The 20,430-nt window shown below is 38.0% G+C and overlaps 1 protein-coding gene across 7 annotated transcripts in view; it reads left to right on the top strand.

Annotated features, from left to right (window-relative positions):
- Nucleotides 1-20,430, top strand: part of OSBPL1A (oxysterol binding protein like 1A) — a 338,964-nt gene that overhangs the window by 296,570 nt on the left and 21,964 nt on the right. For all 7 annotated transcript variants that reach the window (XM_036756461.1, XM_036756436.1, XM_036756451.1 and 4 more), the window contains 6 exons: nt 12,860-12,994; nt 15,026-15,123; nt 16,332-16,514; nt 19,118-19,225; nt 19,736-19,825; nt 20,037-20,163. In XM_036756461.1, coding sequence (XP_036612356.1) covers nt 12,860-12,994; nt 15,026-15,123; nt 16,332-16,514; nt 19,118-19,225; nt 19,736-19,825; nt 20,037-20,163 — 741 coding nt within the window. The remainder of the gene's footprint in view (nt 1-12,859; nt 12,995-15,025; nt 15,124-16,331; nt 16,515-19,117; nt 19,226-19,735; nt 19,826-20,036; nt 20,164-20,430) is intronic.

Below are 20,430 nucleotides of genomic sequence, written 5' to 3'. Positions count from 1 at the left end.
ATCTAGTCTAACTCCTTCTTTTTACACAAGGAAACTGACTTGCCCAGGGTCCAGTGTAGCTGCCTACGTCTTAAACTTAGGGGGAATTTTCTATTTGAGTTTCAAATCTGTAGTCTTCCCAGAAAAGATGCTGTTAACTTAAGAAGTGCATAATGGGTCAGAGTATAGAGTGCTAGCGTCTTTTACTTGACAAAATAAGTAACTGAAACTTGGCCATAAATCTAGAATATTTCTTTAATTGTGATGTGTAATGCAGGTTTATAGGATTCTTAATCATGATTTTTAAAAACTTCATTACAAACTGAATAACCTTAAACAAAATAAACAGAATTAGAAAATAAGTATTACAATCTTACATAAAACCCATAGCATTTAGCAACATAGAACCAAATTAATTGACAAATAACAAATATACCCCATTCCATGCCAGATCAGTTTGAAATTATGCCACTTCTGGCTTTATCTTCTTTCTTTTAAGAACAATAAAAAAAATTGTATTCAGTAGGTACACAATTCAGTTATTAGTAATTTTGCTTTGCATCACTTCATATAGGTCTTTCCACGATTTCTTAAATACTTTCTATTTATTGCTTTTCATCAGAAGTGTTAAGGTTTGAATTCAAGTCCCACCTTTGGCACATACTAGCCATGCGACCTTGGGCAAGTTATTTCTTAGTGTCCCCAGGCAACTCTTGCAGAACCGTTGCCCCAGTGGTGTGGTTATTCTTAGTCTCACTGCTTCCCCTCACCCCCACATTCATTACATTAATGGGCCATAATTTATCCAGCCATTTCCAGTGATTGTATATATAGGTAGCTGTAAGAATTTTGTTTGTTTTTGCTGTTCCAAAAGATTGATTATAAATTTTTGTGTACAAATAGAGCCTTTTTTTTCTTTTTTTAATCTTTTTTTTAAATTTAATTTATCTAATATGTTTAGTTTTCAGCATTGATTTTCGCAAGAGTTTGAATTCCCAATTTTCTCCCTATTTCTACCATCCCCCCCAATCCAAGACGGCATATATTCTGGTTGCCCCGTTCCCCAGTCAGCCCTCCCTTCTGTCACCCCACTCCCCTCCCATTCCCCTTTCCCTTCTTCTCTTGTAGGGCAAGATAAATTTCTATACCCCATTGCCTGTGCATCTTATTTCCTAGTTGCATGCAAAAACTTTTTTGTTGTTGTTTTTGAATGTCTGTTTTTAAAACTTTGAGTTCCAAATTCTCTCCCCTCTTCCCTCCCCACCCACCCTCCCTAAGAAGGCAAGCAATTCAACATAGGCCACATGCGTATCATTATGTAAAACCCTTCCACAATACTCATGTTGTGAAACATTAACTATGTTTTGCTCCTTCCTAACCTATCCCCCTTTATTCAATTTTCTCCCTTGACCCTGTCCCTTTTCAAAAATGTTTGTTTTTGATTACCTCCTCCCCCGTCCGCCCTCCCTTCTGTCATCCCCCCTTTTTTATCTTCTTCCTCCTTCTTTCCTGTGGGGTAAGATACCCAATTTAGTGTGTATGGTATTCCCTCCTCAGGTCAAATCCGATGAGAGCAAGATTTACTCATTCCTGCTCACCTGCCCCCCTTCCCTTCCTAGAGAACTACTTTTTCTTGCCACTTTTATGTGAGATAATTTACCCCATTCTATCTCTCCCTTTCTCCCTCTCTCAATATATTCCTCTCTTATCCCTTAATTTGATTTTATTTTTTTAGATATCATCCCTTCATATTCAACTCACCCTGTGCCCTCTGTCTATATATATATACACACACACACATACACACATACATATATACACACACATACATATATATATACATACACCCACACATATACATACATAGACACACACATATGTATATATGTATGCATACACACACACATATGTGTGTATATATATATGCATATTCCTTTCAGCTACTATGATATTGAGGTCTCGTGAATCATACACATCATCTTTCCATGTAGGAATGTAAACAAAACAGTTCAACTTTAGTAAGTCCCTTATGATTTCTCTTTCTTGTTTAACCTGTTCATGCTCCTCTTGATTCTTGTGTTTGAAAGTCAAATTTTCTATTCAGCTCTGGTCTTTTCACTGAGAAAGCTTGAAAGTGCTCTATTTTATTGAAAGTCTGTATTTTGCCTTGGAGCATGATACTCAGTTTTGCTGGGTAGGTGATTCTTGGTTTTAACCCTAGCTCCATTGACCTCCGGAATATCGCATTCCAAGCCCTTCGGTCCCTTAATGTGGAAGCTGCTAGATCCTGTGTTATCCTGATTGTTTTTCCACAATACTCAAATTGTTTCTTTCTGCCTGCTTGTAGTATTTTCTCCTTGATCTGGAAGCTCTGGAATTTGGCAACAGTATTCCTAGGAGTTTTCTTTTTGGGATGTTTTTCAGGAGGCCATGGGTGGATTCTTTCAATTTCTATTTTACCCTCTGGCTCTAGAATATCAGGGCAGTTCTCCTTGATAATTTCTTGAAAAATGATATCTAGGCTCTTTTTTTGATCATGGCTTTCAGGTAGTCCAATAATTTTTAAATTATCTCTCCTGGATCTATTTTCCAGGTCAGTGCTTTTTCCAATGGGATATTTCACATTGTCTTGCATTTTTTCATTCCTTTGGTTGTGTTTTATAATATCTTGATTTCTCATCAAGTCACTAGCTTCCACTTGCTCCAGTCTAATTTTTAAGGTAGTATTTTCTTCAGTGGTCTTTTGGACCTCCTTTTCCATTTGACTAATTCTGCCTTTCAAATCATTCTTCTCCTCATTGGCTTTTTGGAATTCTTTTGCCATTTGAGTTAGTCTATTTTTTAAAGTGTTGTTTTCGTCAATATTTTTTTCAGTATTTTTTTGGTCTCCTTTAGCCAGTCATTGACTTGTTTTTCATGGTTTTCTTACATCATTCTCATTTCTCATCCCAATTTTTCCTCTACTTCTCTAACTTGCTTTTCCAACTCCTTTTGAGCTCTTCCATGACCTAAGACCAGTTCATGTTTTTCTTGGAGGCTTTTGGTGTAGGCTCTTTTATTTTGTTGACTTCTTCTGGCTGTATGTTTTGGTCTTTTTTGTCACCAAAGAAAGATTCCAAAGTCTGAGACTGAATCTGAGTGTGTTTTTGATGCCTGGCCATGTTTCCAGCCAACTAACTTGACCCTTGAGTTTTTTGTCAGGGTATGATTGCTTGTAGATCAAAGAGTACTTTGTCCCAAGCTTGAGGGGATGCGCCGTTGACTTTAGAGCTATTTCTATACAGCCAGCTCTGCCACACCAGCACTCCTCCTTCCGCCAGAACCACCAACCGGAACTGACGCAAATCTTCAGCAGGCTCTTCACTCCTGCTCTGATCCACCAATTAATCCCTCCAGCCTGGGGCTGGAAGTAACTGTAGCTGTAGTTCTGTTGCTGCACCTCCCCCACTGCCCCTGGGGCGGTGGCCCAACCGGGAACTCTTTTCACACTGTTCCCCCCGCAGCTTTTCCGACTAACCTTCTCTGTTGTCTTCGGTGTTTGTGGGTTGCTGAAGTCTGGTAACTGCCACTCCTCACTGACTCAGGGCGCTAGGGCTTGTTCCGCCCAGCTCCCTGTCTGGTTGGTCCTGCCATTGCCCATGCTGAGCTCAGGTCCCCTCAGCTCTGTGCATGAAAGACCTCATCCAGTGACCATCCAGGCTGTCCTGGGCTGGATCCCTGCTTCCCTCTGCTATTTTGTGGGTTCTGCAGTTCTAGAATTTGTTCAGAGACATTTTTATAGGTTTTTGGAGGGACCTTGTGGGGAGCTTACGCAAGTCCCTGTTTTCCAGCCGCCATCTTGGCTCGCGCCGCCCGCCCCCCCCCCCCCCACCTTTTTTTCTTAATGTATGTTTTGGATGGGGGATCATAATGATGGAACTGCTAGATCAAAAGATATGACTGGGTTTTTTTATTCGTGCTTCACATTGTCATAATGTACTTAAAGTATTTGCAATGGTCTATGTCTCATGATCAGAGTATTCGAATGAAGTGGTGCAGGCTCAGAAAAACCAGAACGGGTTCTTTTTTTATTTAGGTATTTTTGGCCAGTAGGCAGGTAGGATAGATTTAATGACTAAGACATTTTTGATTCTAACGGTCTGAAAATGCATGATTTTATCATCTCTGATTTCCCACACCATCTTCCAAAACGACATCCTTCCACTTTCTTCAAAGTTAGAATCATGGGGATGGCGCCAGCATAAAACAGTGGTAAGCAAGCTCCCCTTCACTAAACTCTGCTAAACAAATCTAAAAATGTACCAGACAGAACCTTGATGGGCAAATCCAGAAAAAAAGTTATCCTGGGTCATATGTCCAGCCCAGTTTTTCATAGGGAGATAGACTGGGCGATCTGAGGACACTGAGGAGAGGGTCAGGCCAGGAGTACCTGGATGTGATCACTCCAGTGCCCAGGGAGAAACTGCACCAGGATAAAAAGAGGTCCCAAACCAATACTTGAGTACTGGGACAAGTGCAAGCTGTCCACTTTGTTGCCCACTACCCAGTTCTGGGCTGCAGATCCAGAGAAGATTAAGAAGGGTGCCAAAGGAGGTTAGCGGTAGGTAGACCTTGGGTGGTGTGGTGTGCCATAGACCTGTAGAGCATTTAGTTCAGCCTGAAGAAGAACAGCCAAGACAGAAATCCCTTTTTAGCTGGTTTTAGGGACTGAGTCTGGTAGCAGTTTACCCTTGCTCATACCCAAACCAAGATTAGAACTTAGAGTTTAGAAAAGGGCAAAGGTGGAGATTGAGGTACAGAAGACAGCAATCAGACTTCACTCCAGATCCAACCACTTTGGGAGCTTTGAAAGCTTGCAGGTTCCCAGCCTGTCCCTGGGATCCTGGAATCACACAACATTCAGTACACTAAAAACGAGCAACAGGACCAGTCTAGATGTTCCTTCCGGAAGGGTGGCAAAGCCCAGCCCTAATATCAGGTCTGAAGTCAGGAAGTAGGCTGGAATACTGAACAGACCAAAAAGAATCCCACCATGGAGTTGTTATGGTGGCAGGTAATCTCAAAACACAAACCTGCGAATATGAGAGAAAAACACAGTTTGGGCATAAACTCAACTAGAATGCCTAGAAGAGATGAAGCAAGAGGTTAAAAAAAAGAATAAAAAAGTGTCGTTTTTTAATATAATGAGAGCACTTTAAAAAGAAATTGAAAAAGAAATAAGAGCTATGGAAGAGAGAACTGGAAAAGGAATCAGTAGCATGACAGAAGAAATACAAAATTGTACCCAAGCAAAGCAAGCTTCCTGAAAATTAAATGGACCAAATAGAAGCCAGTGACTCTATTAGGCAACATAAATATTGAAGCACAGTCAAAAGACTGGAAAAAATAAAATCTGAGGCATCTCATAGCAAAAAAATAAATAAATAAATAAAATAACTGACCTGGAAAACAGATTGAGGAGAAAAAATTTAAGAATCATTAGGCTATCTGAATACCAGTCCCCAAAAAAGAGCCTATACATCTTATTTCAAGAAATCTTCTCAGATCTCCTAGAACTAGAGGGCAGAGTAGAAATAAAAAGAATCCACCATCACCTACTGAAAGAAACTTCAGGTAGAAAACTGCCAAGAATATGGTAGCCAAAATCCAGAGCAGAAAACCCTTAAGAATGCGATAGCCAAAATCCAGTGCTTCCAAGACAAAGAAAAAAAAATTGTTATGCAGCCAGAAAGAAATATTCAAGCAATGAGGAACCACCATGTCAAGAGCACATGGAGCTACCTTCTATAAAGGAGTAGAGAACTTGGAATACAGTATTCCAGAAGGCAAAAAATGAACCCTTAATGAAATAGGGGACTTCCAGACTTTCCTGATGAAAATGCCAGAGTTGTGTAGAAAATTTGAAGTTCTAACAAAGGAGTGAAGAGAAACATAAAAGAAGGAGACAGGAATGAATAATAATAAAGGACTAAAAAAGTATAAACTGCTTACATTCAAAGAGATAATACCTGAGCCTTCTGAACCTTGTTAACCTGATCAGAGGCTGTAGTGGGGAGTCAAATTAGACAAGGCTTGAGAGTTGTTCTGTTACATCTTGGTGACCTTAAAAGAAGAATGGAAAAAGAAAGGAAGAGGAATACACTGGGTAGGGGCAGAGAAAAGTGAAAGGAAGATTGGGGGAATTATCTTACATAATTAGGGGGTTCAATTAGATGTACAAACAAGGAAGATGAAGTGGGCAGGAGTAGCTGGGGCTTGAATTGAACTGGTCAAAAGTAAGTATAAACACGCAGTTGAAATATATACAAATTACAGAAATATATTTCACTCAACAGGGAAAAGGGAGGGAGAATGGGTAGCAGGAATTAGAGAGAGGGTAAATTAAAAGAGGGATTAGTCCTAAGCAAAACAAACTCTAAGGATGTACAAAAATATTTATAGCTATTTTTGAGGGGGCAAAAAAATCAAAATCTTCAGCATTGCCCAGTGACTGGGGGAATGATCAAACAAGTGATGATATATAAATGTGTCCAAATAATGTTGTCTTGAGCTCTTGTTAGCATTATGCTAAAGGACTCAATACAGTAAATAAAAGTAAAGGACTCAATTCAAAATAGGACAGTTTTTCTTGGACGTGGCCAATGTGGAAGTGTGTTTTGATTGACTACATATTTGTAAATAGGGAGGAGGGAGAATAAAGAATAATAGGCTCTAATGCAAACCTTTGATTTTTCAGAGAATAGTAAGCTCTGAGCTCTAGAGAAGTTAAGTGATTTGTCCAAGATAGTAAGTAGCAGAGCCAGATTCTAACCCAAGTCTTCAAAATACAAATCAGTTGCTCTTTTTGAGTCTACCAAGGTGCCTCCCAAAAGTAAAAAACCAACCAAACAAAAACCTCTTGCCCTGAGAAGGCCAAGAAACCCCAAATTCAGGTGCATCATTTTTTCCTACTCTTGTCTGTTTGGAGAAAACTTCCTCAGCCTAATTGGGTCTTTCTTTGCCTTAAAGTTGGATTTCATAACATTTAAGTAATGTACTTGTTTTTAATTAAGTAGAATCCAATCTTAAATCTCCCAGAAAATCTGATTGTCTGTTCTCGAAGACAACTTTACAATCATTGCAGTAAAGCAGAAATCTTAAGAGCTTCATAGCATGTAACCTTTATGGCTTATTTCCTTATCATGTTATTCCTTTGCTGAATAGTTCGGTGATCCCACAGTGCCATTGTTCTTCCTGGGTGTTTTTTCACCTTTCTCCTCCTACGTCTTCTTCATGTTTTCCTCTTACTTGGCATACACTAAATATCTATTCTCACAAATACTACACCTGTACCTGTAGATTAGATCATAGGCCTTCTCCCCAAACCCACATGTTGCATTACTCTCAGGCTATGCTGCGCCAACCAGGGGGCTGTGGTGGGACGGGCAGCTAAAGAATAGTTTACCAAGGGACAGAATCAAATGTTTATTGTTCATCATTTGCACCAAGAGCTTGACTAGCATGCATTAGGTCACTTAAAGCTAGCCCTAACCTGAGCTGATTTTCTCTCCAAGATCAGATTATTGACATGTATTAATTCATTCAGCAATTATTTATTAAGTGTCACTCTGCTAGATGCTGAGACTATGAAGACAAAAAAAATTGCTGTTCTTAAAAGATTCTGCTCTTTAATATATAGATGTTCAGATGAAATGTTTTTGATTCAGAAAATGTTTTGCTTTTTTTGAGGGGGGAGCCAAATTTTGACCTACCTGCAGGTTGTTTTAAAATTATCTAACAGTGCTCAGGAGGATAAAAAAATCTTCTCTTTCTAGAATTTCCTCTCCACTCTTTATTTATCAGCTGACAAGCAATTGCCATTAAGAATTTCTTCAGTTTCATCATTAGTTGTTATTAATTTGCATGGATAAATTTAAACCTTGGCTTTCAACTGGGTCACAAGATGAGACTATCTGATGTGAATATTTAATTCTATTAACTGAATCTCTCTATGGTAAAAGAACATACTGGTTAAGCTTCTTTTCAAAACTTGACTACAATATCCATTATTGCTTCCCTATTATTAGAAATGTTTGGGGATGAATATAGATGTGTTTGCTAATTGAAATGTAGGTCATATTACATAAGATCAGGACAAAAATGTGTTAGACTTTTGAATTCCCAAGATGTTGTTTCAGGCAGAACTGTATTTGAAAGTGAAAATTTGTATGTTACTGAGTTTTCTATAATCACTGAATGGGTGTTGCCTCAGTCAAACAGAGACTTGTTTAAGACGTTAGCTTGAAAAGGCCAAGGTTCCCCACTGCATCCTGGGTCATCTCTGGTCATCCGGATCTATATGTCCTCTCTGGAGGAGAGAGTGAGGCTGGTGACTTTGCACAGCCCTCCCTCACTTAAATCCAATTCACTTGACTGTCATGGCATCACCTCCCTGATGTCATGATCCTCTTTGAGAACAAAGGACAAACAGCAACAACTGTGTTGAGGAAAAATAGACTTTTCAATATTCAGAACTAGGTTTAGGTAAAAGAAGAAAAAACTGCAGACAAGTTGAGATGAAATGAAATACATGTTCATAAGTGCCCTTATCTATTTGATTTTTTAAAATGATTTTTACTTTTTGTTATTTTGAACTTGAGAAACCCCAACAAACAGGAACATTTCCACGAACAAAGAAGAGAGAAAAGATTGTAATTTGAAACCACAAAATCTGTTATGTACAGCTTGATTTTTAAGTAAATAATAAATTCAGTATCTTCTTTACCAAATTGTACTGCTTGTCTCTGTCAACCTCAGTACTTCCTCCTCTTCTGTGCATTTTTAATATGCTTAAATGATTCGCTTTTCTTTTCTTTGGTTTCACTGTCACTGTCCTCCCCATCTCTATTCATGTATTTTGTGTATGTATCTATTGGGGAATGATTCTTTTATTCATATATTTGAATCATTTCCCTGTATATATCTTGAATATCATATCTTTATCAGAGAAATTTGCTGCATAGATTTTTTTCTCGTTAATTTTTTCCCTTCAGATTTTATTGACTTTGAATTTATTAGTACATAAGCTTTTCAATTTTATATAATCAAAATTATCCATTTTATCTTCAGTGATTCTTGTACCTCTCAATTCTGTCTCTTGAGGCCAAATGAAACAAGGTTAATCCCTCTTTTATGTGATAGCCCTTCAAACACTTGAAGACAATTAATGAAGTCTCCTCCAATTAAACAATATTCCAAGTTTCTCCAGATCATCTTCATAGCATGCTCTCTAGTCATTTTGTTACCCTGGTCATTCTTATTTGCATGCTTTTTACCCAAGATTGAACACATGATCTTATTCTCTTTTGTCTTTAAAAATGTGCTCATGGGGCGGCTAGGTGGCGCAGTGAATAGAGCACCAGCCCTGGAGTCAGGAGGACCTGAGTTCAAATGCGGCCTCAGACACTTGACACACTTACTAGCTGTGTGACCTTGGGCAAGTCACTTAACCCCAGTTGCCCTGCCTTCCCCCATCCAAAAGCAAAAACAAAACACAAAAGTATTCTTCCTGCTGTAATTTTAGTAAAGTGGAGTGGAAAGAGCTCAGCATTTAGCAGCAGAGGGGTAACACTGTGGTGTCATGGAAAGAGCTTGAGATTTGGAATCAGACGACACAAGTTTGAATCCTTGTTCTGCTGTAGGTGAGCTGTGTGCTCCTGGACAAGTCACTGAAGCTCTGTCAGCCTCCATTTCCTCACCTGTCAAATAAAATGGATGAACTAAATGATCTCTGAAGAGAAAGTTCGTTTCAGGGCTGGGAATTAAATAGATTTTAATGAAAACATTCCTACCTGAGCCACCCCGGTTAAGGAAGAATCTGTGCTGAAATACTCTTATCTTCCTTGGTTTCCTTTTCCTCCAGTCTCTCATTTTCTACTATTAATACAGTCTATTCAATTCCCAAGACAGTTAACACACTCCTAAATTAAGTACATATAAGCATTCTACCATGCAGTGTCTTCCAGAAAAAAAAAGACAAAATACATTTTCTAGATAATTACTGTTCTTCCTGCAGTTTAATTTCAAATGTGTAAATGCATTTTACTTGTATAAAATGAGGTGTGAGTGACAAAAAAAAGCGCAAAAGACATGAACTAGCAATTAAATTGCTTACGTAAGTGCTTGGTCAGAGAGCAGCTGTGATTCGGCCGTGGGTAGCTATTTTAGTAACAGTCCCTGTTGCCTCAGGTTTTGTGGGCTCTGTACAGAATATCCATCCATCTGGCCACACTGAAACAACCAAAAAGAGTTTGATAGGATCCTTCCTGACTACCATGAGAAGCAGCAGCAGCTGTTATTTTATCTAACTCTCTTCTTGAATTCCTATAGCCATAATAAGCACAGTTACCTTCTACACAGTCTCTAGACAGTATGTGAGAAGAGGTACCTCTCCAAGGTGCTGGACAAGTGTGCTTCTGGAGCAGTAATATGACAGGAGGATTCCATTTACAAAACTTTTCTTAGCAGCCCATATTTTAGATTCAGGCTAGTGCCTGAGCCTCCAGTCATACTCATCCTTCTTTATCCTACGTCCCCTTTTCTATTCAATTCTTTGGAAAAGATTTCCGCACCATGATATACCTGAAATTCTGTAGCATTGGTTAACAGAGAACTTCTCCCTAATTTTTTACCCCACCAATCTGTGTAATAATTTTATAGTACTGGGTTATGAGGTTTAGAAGCACAGTAACGATCATGGAGGATTTTTACTTTGCACTCATTATATTAATGTGCCCACCACTTGCTGTGTCCTGACTGGGATAAAGAAGAAGGATAAGGGGCAACTAGATGGCACAGTAAATAGAGCACCAGCCCTGGAGTCAGGAGGACCTGAGTTCAAACCTGGCCTCACACACTTGACACATGTACTAGCTGTGTGACCTTGGGCAAGTCAACCCCAATTGCCCTGCCTTCCCTCCTCAAAAAAAAAAAAAGGATAAGACTCCATAAGGAATGTAAAGTATAGTTAAGGAGACAAAAGACTAATACATTTAAAAAAACAGCAAACAATACAAACGAATATTATATTAAGATCTGACATTTATGTAGCATTTTAAGGTTTACAAAACATTTTACATCCATTTCATTTTGGACAATTAGGGCATGAACTAATCAGAAACAAATACATACATTTACGCAACAAAAATTTATTGAGTATCATTTATGTGGCAGGGAATAATTAGGGTTTATTGCTCTCTTCTCATTCTCTTATTTTCTAAGAACTCTTCAATATCCTTTTTGGAAGATCATGCACATCTATATCTCTATTCATGGTTCATCCCAAAACTTTGTCTTGGCTTTACATTTATTCACTCTGTTCCCTCCTGATGATCTTGTCAGTGTCCATGGGTTCAATTAATATCTTTATATATAGCAGACTTCCACATCTCTGTGTCAGGCCCAAGTCTCTCTCCTGAGTTTTATTCTCCCATCACCAACTTCTGAACATTTTGAACTAAACTATGGCATCTCAAACTTAACATGTTCAAAACAGAACTCACAATCTTTCCCCGTTTGGGGAGGGCAGCACCATCCCTTAAATCACCTAGGAGTCACAATCTCAGAGTCAGCATCAACTTTTCACTTTCACCTCCATCTCCAATCAGTTTCCAAGTCTTGATTCTGCCTCCACAACATCTTCTTTGTACTCTCATGGTCACCACCCTACTTTAGACCCTCCAGTCTGGACTGTCATAGGAGCCTTCTAATTGGTTACCCCATTTCAAGTCTCTCCCCTCTCAAATCCTCCACACAGATGCCAAAGTGATACTCTTAAAACACGCATCTGACCATGTCCTTCCATTGCCCAGGAAACTTCAGTGGCTCCCTATTGCCTCAATAAATAAAGTGGCTTTGTTTGCCACTTTAATTCATTCACAGTCTGGCTCCTGCCTACTTATTACTCATCACGCTCTCCTTCTCTTGACTTATTTATCTGTTTCACTTAGTCTGTGGTCCAGCCAAAATGGTCTACTTGCTTATGTTAGACATGATACTTCATCTCTTCTTTGCACATGTGATTCCTTATGCCTGAAATGTTCTCCCTCCTCTACCCCTTAGCACCTCTGGCCTCCTTCAAAGCTTAGCCTAAGCAACACCTCCTACATGAGGCTCTTCTGATGTCCCAGCTGCTAGTGCCTCCTCTGCAAAAACTACCTTGAATTGATCTTGTATGTATTCTGCACATACTTATGTAGGTCCGTGTTACCAGCGTTGGGTGTGGAGTCAGGAAGAACTGAGTTCAAATTCAGCCTCAGAAACTTACTAGTTATATTACCCTGAGCAAATGACTTAACTTCTCTCAGCCTCAGTTTCATCATCTGTAAAATGGAGATAAATAGCAACACCTACCTCACAGAGTTTTTCACAAGGATCAAATGAGATAACATACGCAAACTGCTTTGCAGAGTTGGGAGCCCAGATGAGATATTCCTGCTCCACTTAGAAGACTGTCTTTGTACTGCTCTTTTCCATAGCTTTTCAAGGGTTACAGTGGTAAGTGTGGAGTATGTGCACCAGGCATTTATCTTGGGCTCACTAGGACCTGGAGATATTTAAGTTAAACAGACCGCTTTGATGGTCAGTACGTTTTTACTGAGCTTCCATCAGCTGTCCAGCATTTTATTGCTCATAGTTTAAAGTACTTTAAAAATTGTGGCCCTTGTACTCCAGCTCTCCTAACCATCATAGTAATTTTTTGAGTTCAGTATTTCTCTTCATTCTTTCACTCAACAAACATTTTTAAGTACCTACTATGTCCAGAGTGCTAGCTAGGTACTGGGGGAGAGCCAACATTTAGAAAAAATGTACAAACCTAGCTTTTAAATCTTGTTATTAATAGGAGCTGTCCAAGATCACGATGCCAGTTATATTTAATGAACCCTTGAGCTTCCTACAGAGACTAACTGAATACATGGAACATACGTACCTCATCCACAAAGCCAGTGCACTTTCTGATGCAGTTGAAAGGATGCAAGTATGTAATTATTGATAAGTATGTTGATTTGTATTGGTTCTGTGTCCCCAAAGCATTTTAAAAGTGCGTTTTTATAATTTACAAAAAAGAAAGAAAACATTTTTTTAAAAAAATCTGATTCTGGAACTATCAACAACCAATCAACAGTTCTTTTTTTTAGTGCTTGCTACATGCCATAAACTGTGCCTGGCACTGGGAATATACTCTACAAAGAGCAATGTAAACTAGTATATATATTCTTTTCTCTTTTGGTTAAGTACCTATGATAGCACATTCAAGATTTTAAGAGCAGAAACACAGTTATAGCCCCCTCTAATCTAAGCACTGAGTTTATTAGCAGCATAAAAACCATTCAGTCACAAAAAAGTATACAAGGAGATACATACTTCTACCCCACTTCCATTTTAGATTCTCAGTTTGGTCTGGTTTTGGGAAAATAAAACCAGATATGTAATCGCAGCCCAGGAAATGGTTCTTTCCAGATTTTTAGGGTAGCACAATAGGAGTAAGATTTGTGTTTTACACAAAGACAAACAAAAGGAACTTTAAAGGGAAGCCATTAGTTTGTACCTTCCCTAAGTAAAGATCTATTTGAAGCTGTTGATGAGCAATGGATTTGACTGTCTAGCACAGGGCTAGGGAACCTGCGGCCTTGAGGCCACATGAGGCTTTCTGGGTCCTTCAGTGTGGCCTTTTGACTTGAGTCCAAGTTTTACAGAACAAGTCCTTTTATTAAGGGGATTTGTTCTGTGAAGTTTGGATTCAGTCAAAGGGCTGCACTTGAGGACCTATAGGGCCACACGTGGCCTGAGGCTGCAGGTTCCCTACCCCTGGTCTACCATGTCCCTCCCTTCTTTTGTCTATCCTGTAGTGGATGAAGTTGCACATGGGGAGTGAAATAGCCGACATGGAAGAAAATTACCTAGGGATCTACAGTGTCATATAATCTGTCCTTGGATAATCAAGAGCTGAATATATAATCACAATTTATTAGGTGAAACTGAATTACCCCATTGATTAAAGCTAGTAATTTCTCAGGGTGCCTTGAAGGATATGGTATAGTGAGAAGAACCTTGGATTTGGATTTAGAGAACCCAAGTTCCGATACCAGCTCTGTCATCATTATTTGTGGAACCTTAAGGCACGTCACTGTGCTTCTCTGCGCCTCTTTCCTTACCTGTAAAATTGGGTTGGACTGGATAACTTTCTAAGATCCCTTAGATCTAAATCTGAATCTGATTCTATCTTTTTAAAGAAAAGAAAAACAGAGGAATAAAACTACATGTCCTTTGAACTAAAATTATTGACATTATCAGGATACATCAGGGGTTCCAAATGTATGTAGCATTCCCCAAATTTTACTAGATGTGCCCCTCAACTCCTCCCCGCACTACCAAGACTTCTAGGGACTCTTCCTTACAGCAAAGAATGCGGTGATGTGAACAGAAGCATTGTTGTATAATGTACACCCCTAAGTGTTAGACAAGATACCACCTAGTCTTCTTAGATATACGTTGTTTCTCTTATTGCGGAGCAATATAGCATTTTAAACTGAATCTGTTTTTTTCTTTTCTTTATGAAGCTCTGTTGTTCCACTTCTCTTTGGAACAAACACTGGAGTTTTTTGTTTGTTTTATTTTATCTTATTTTTTTCAGTTTTACCACACTCATCATCCTAAATATTGTTTAACCCATGATTTGTTTTTTAAAGTGAAAGCAGAACGTTGGTTTACTATTTTCGTAAAGCTTTTCAGATAATTCAGGACACTTTGGGGGAGAGCATAAAGCCAGAGTGTAGGTAGAAAATCACTGGTAGATGACTAAAGTAATTTTTTCTTTAAAAAAAAACCTAGTTTTTATGTATGCCGCTAGTGCCATTGTCCAAACTGACTGTCTGGGTGTTATGGAAGGTTTTGAGAATCCAGAGTAAACAAACTATTCAAAAACAACTTCATAGTAAATATGTCAAATGAAATCTTGATTCCCGAGTTTGAGATTATTTTCATCTTGTGCCAATGTTTTATTCTGCAGTGTGTAGCCGCGTTTGCTGTATCTGCTGTTGCTTCTCAGTGGGAACGCACAGGGAAGCCTTTCAACCCACTGCTTGGAGAGACATATGAATTGGTTCGGTAAAGGTTTCTCTGTCACTACATTTAAAAGCATGGTGGCTCAGTTGGTGGGATTTGGATGATTCTTTTTGAATATGGTTTTCTTTATAACTTCTGGTTTCTTTTTTTTTTAATCTATTTTCCCTTTTATTTTAATGGGGTGTTACCTCACTTTCCTACATAGTCTGGCCTTTAGAATCTGTGACTTTAGAATTTGATTGTTAAACCATGTTCTTAAGGAGAAATTTTGGTTTGAGCCAAAAGGCGATTTTAATGTTTTCTTAGGAAACGAGAAAAACTCAGAACTTTACTTTAAAAAAACTTTTGTTGACACCACTAAAATTACTAAAAGAACTTATTTAATTAGTACTAGGGAATAGTGTGCTATTAAAGTTCAAAATTAAGAAATTATCATTTAATTGTTGAGGTTCATTAAGCTCTGCTGTACTCCCTTAGACCTGATCTGTTATTCAAGTACATTTTTCAAAAACATAGACAATCACAAAATTTAGCATGTGTAACATGTGATAGGAATAAAAAATATGATTGTATTGAATTCCTCATGCTTGGGTCTTCAGGTACATTTGTGTGATTTACTAAGGATCTTTCTTGATGCTTACATTTCACGTATTCATTTCCTTCACCTCTCATGCCAGTTCCTGCTTTTTTAAGCCCTAAATCCAACTTGGCATGTTCTCACACATTCAGACGTCTAGACCTGGTTTAACATTTCCCCCCACAGAGAGTACTACAAATTGAAGTGTCAGGCTTTTAATTTCCATAGGTGGCATTACTGTTTCCACACATTTATATATTAATTATAATTTTGACATGAAGAGTAATTGATGTGAAAATGGATCTTGATTCACCAACTCTGAAAATGCTAGCACAGTTTTGAGCCAGTTATTGTACGTGGTATCTTGTACATCGGGATTATGATGTAGATTTATTTGTTCAGTAGCATCTTTTTAAGACACAACATAGTTATGTCAGCCTCACAAGCCTGGGAGACAGACGGCCTATCATACCCATTTCACAGGGGAAAGTATGATAGAGTTTAAATCACTTGCCCCAAGTCACACAGCTAGTGAGAGTTAGAATCGAGATTCAAACCCAGTTATCTTCAGTCTAGACTTTTTGCTCTTTCCTTTATAGTGACTGAAATAATAGGAATTTACTCATTCTAGAACAAGGTAACTAACAACATTTTTTGTTTTTAATTCTTGAAGAGATGATCTCGGCTTCAGACTTATCTCAGAGCAGGTGAGCCATCATCCTCCAGTGAGCGCATTTCATGCCGAAGGATTAAATAATGACTTTATCTTTCACGGATCAATTTATCCCAAACTCAAGTTCTGGGGTAAGAGTGTGGAAGCTGAACCCAAGGGAACCATCACTTTGGAGCTTCTTGAGTAAGTTGGTATGATGTCATTAGCATCCCTGTGCGCATATGTGTGTGCAGTTTCTGAAGCTAAAAAAAATTTATTAAAAAAAACCCCAAATAACCTACTTCATGTGTAAAAAGCACTCAGGAAATGCGCTTTCATTCTACATTAACTGAAACAGTATCCGGGTCTGGGGGAGATGTATTCCACTCTGCCATATTAGACCACATCTAGAATATTTTTTTCTTATTCTGAGTATCACATTGTAGGAGAGAGATTGACAAATTCCATTGTGTCTGAGGGAGAGTGAGGAGAACTGTTAGGACACTTAAAACTGATCCACATTACCCTTGGTTGAAGTTGTCCCTGATGTTTAACCTGAAGAAGTGAAGCCTAATGAAAACCGGATGGCTTCTCCAGATCTTTGAAGATTGGTACATGAAACCGGGATTAACCAAAGGGAAAGAAATTCCAGGTGGTACATTTCAGCTGAGTTTAAAGAAAGTTTTTCCTTCAGAAAAGAAAATTTTCTGAAGGAAAAACTTCCTAGCACTTAAAACTATCCAAAAACAGAACAGGCCAGCTCAGGAGGTAATGGATTCCCCAGGACCGAAGCAATTTTAATAGAGACAGCCTAGCCACTTGTAGGGAATGTTGTAGCTGGGATTCATCCTTTAAGCAACCAACTCTTGAACTTAGATTTACTAGATTAGATGCCTGAGATCGCCTCTAACTCTGCAGTTTTTTGGTTTAATTATCCCAATTAGGTTCATGAAAGTTTAACTTGATGTGAACATTGTTGTTTGTATGTATTTTAACATGGAATTAGTCTGTGTTATAATGTATAGTCATAAATGTATGCCCAATTCTTACCACAAAACCTTTGTAAATCATAGTAACAGTGTTTTGGTCTGTGATTAGCCATTTTTCTAAACAAATTGTGTTCTGTCATCACTTCATATGTTTATTAATTGTGAAGATAGTTTCAGGATGTCCAACAAATGCATAGAATTATAGAATTTTAGAACTAGGTGGTATTTTAACGATGATCCAATCTGTCTTCTAATTCCTTTCCTTTTCTAAAAGAGAGTTTGAAAATCAAAGCAAAAGTTATGATAAAATCAAGCCTGACTACTAATCTGGGCTTTTTTAAGAAGCATTTGCATTACACCAAAGTTTTTCTGCTTTGTTTGGTGAACTAGTTTAGAATTTCTATAGAAAGCCTTTTGGGGCCTTGTTCCAGTTTTCTACTTCATTTCCATTTGAGGAGGAGGAGATCTATCTTCTAGCTATTTTCACAGAGACATTTTTATCAGTGATAATAGTTAAAGTTTGAGGTAATTGTCCGGAATTATTCCTGTAATCTAAATTTGTTTTCACAATATACGTTAATGTATATTCCCTTTTTTGTGGGCAACCTGTCATCATTTCATACAAATTTTGTATATTTTTTGCACAGTAAGTGCTTAAAATAGACATGTTACTGTTTAAATTTCGAATATGTACAAAACCTTTTTTTAAAATATATTTTGATTGTGTTTTCTTAACATCAACATATTTTTCTCCAGTACCCTTTCCCAACCCCTCCCAGAGAGCCATCCCATATAAAAAAATAATATTTCTAAAAGGAAAAAAATAGAAAAGGGGAAAATATCAGCATATGTGCCCAATGCTAATACCAACCCTCCATAGGTGTTGTCTTTCCGATTAGACTATGAGCTCTTTAAGAACAGGGTCTTATTTTTCTATTTATATCTTTTGCACTTAGCATAGTACTTTGCACATAGTAAAAGCTTAAAAATGCTTTTATTCATTTATTCAGTATGCTAAAAAAAAAAAAAGTCTAAAAATATGCCATACTCATAGGCCTCTGCAGGGGGCTAGGGGTAGGTATGTCTTCTCGAGCCTTTTCTTTGGAGATAGTCTTGTTCTTTTAATTTTTTTTCAGTATTCACTTTTGATTTTTTTAATAATTCTTTCCGTTTACATTGTTGTAATCATGGTATATATTTTTTTCTTGTCACTGCTTACGTCACTCTGCATCAGTTCATGTAGATCTTTCCATACTTCTCTGTGTTCATATTCATCTTTCCTTAACAGCATAATATTCTATTACATTTATGTTCCACATTTTTTAGCCATTTTCCATTTGATGATCATTTACTTTGTTTCTAATTCTCTGTTATCACAGAAAGTGCCTCTATGAATATTTTGATGTATATGGAGATTTTCTTCTTATCAGTGGCTTCCTTGACGTGTAAGCCTTATTGTAGAATCCATAATCGTTTCTTTAAATTAATTTTGTTTTCTTTTAATGAAGAAAATATTTTGTGTACATTACTTGGTTGTTAAACGCCATTGTGAAGGCCTGAGTTTTCTTAGCCTACACAATGTCATTAGCATCTGATTCATCAAAAATGCTGATACCAGTCAATAATAATCTCTCTATCGACAGCTAATGTGTGTGTGTTTTTTTTACCTTGGTTGGGTGCTAGTTTTAAACTTCCTAGGCTGCATCATTTAGAGGAAACTACCTTTTTATAAGTACTATGATATTTTCCATTGTAAGCCAGTGGTTTATTGGCTGAGTCAAATAACATAATAATGCACTATTCCTCCCTTCTTTTTAGGCACAATGAAGCCTATACGTGGACAAATCCTACTTGCTGTGTGCATAACATTATTGTGGGTAAACTCTGGATTGAGCAGTATGGCAACATGGAAATAACAAACCACAAGTAAGTTAGACTTTTTCAGAGGAGCATGTGCTCTTAAGAACCCCTGATGTAGTTCTGTGAGCTTCAGATTAGAATAACTGTGATGGAAACTGATGAAATATCTAAGAAACAGGGAGCAATATAGTGGTAGTGGAAAGAGGGCTGAACTTGGCAGTGTGAGAACACTGGGTCTGACTCCAGATTCCAACCCTTAGATCACTCTGTGACCATAGGCATTTACCTCCTCTCTGAGTCTCAGTTTCCTTAGATAATATGATTGCACCGTCTGCCGCATAAGTTATGGAGAAATTTCTTCATAACTCTGTTACGTAGATTGGAGCAGCTGTTATTATATTAAATAAATAGATCCAGTCACATCCACCTTCTCATTATCACCTTTACTATCCAACTTTTGATATTATCATCCAGGTAAGTGTATTTGGGCAATTTACCTCATGCTATGTAATGTCCTTTTATAAATTTTTGCTCAATAAATGCAGATTGGTCATCTAAATGTGATGTCTTTGTCAGGACTGGGGAGAAATGTATATTAAACTTCAAGCCATGTGGCCTTTTTGGAAAGGAATTACACAAAGTTGAAGGCTACATTCAGGACAAAAGGTAATATTTCTATTTTAATTATAGACTAGATAAGAAATAGGCTTCTACATTATTGTGAGATAAGTTTATGAGGACAACTTAATACAGGAGTGTTGCAAGAAGTTGAAATGTATCTTTACCTTCTGTCTGTTTTTCTAACATAACTGGCAGACATCTTTAGAGCATAGCAGAACCCTGCCTCCCTGTGCTCAATGCTAGCCTTTGTTTACAGCAAAAAGAAGCTGCGGGCCCTCTACGGGAAGTGGACAGAGTGCTTGTACAGTGTTGACCCTGCCACCTTTGAGGCTTGTAAGAAGAACGATAAGAAAAATGCAGATGAGAAGAAAAGCAGCAAACAGGTAACTCTTGTGATGCAGCATCCACAGCAATATCGGACACTGTCACGCCCACCTTGCTCTCTTTGGAGGCCAGATATGGTTGGGCCACACGTAAAGTAACATTCACATAGATTTTCACTTGCTACGGTTGCAATTATTTCCTTGAGTCTTTTTCTAGCACATAAATTTTAGCCTAAAATGCCTTAGATTTGACATATTAGGCTATGGGGTGATTTTCATCTATTTTTATCAAGAATCTTAGAATATATTTCATGCTTTTATCTAATT

The sequence above is a fragment of the Trichosurus vulpecula genome, chromosome 1 (assembly GCF_011100635.1).
Source record: "Trichosurus vulpecula isolate mTriVul1 chromosome 1, mTriVul1.pri, whole genome shotgun sequence".
NCBI lineage: Eukaryota > Metazoa > Chordata > Mammalia > Diprotodontia > Phalangeridae > Trichosurus > Trichosurus vulpecula.
Note: the sequence above shows the minus strand (reverse complement) of the source record. Positions and strands in the feature narration are given on the sequence as shown.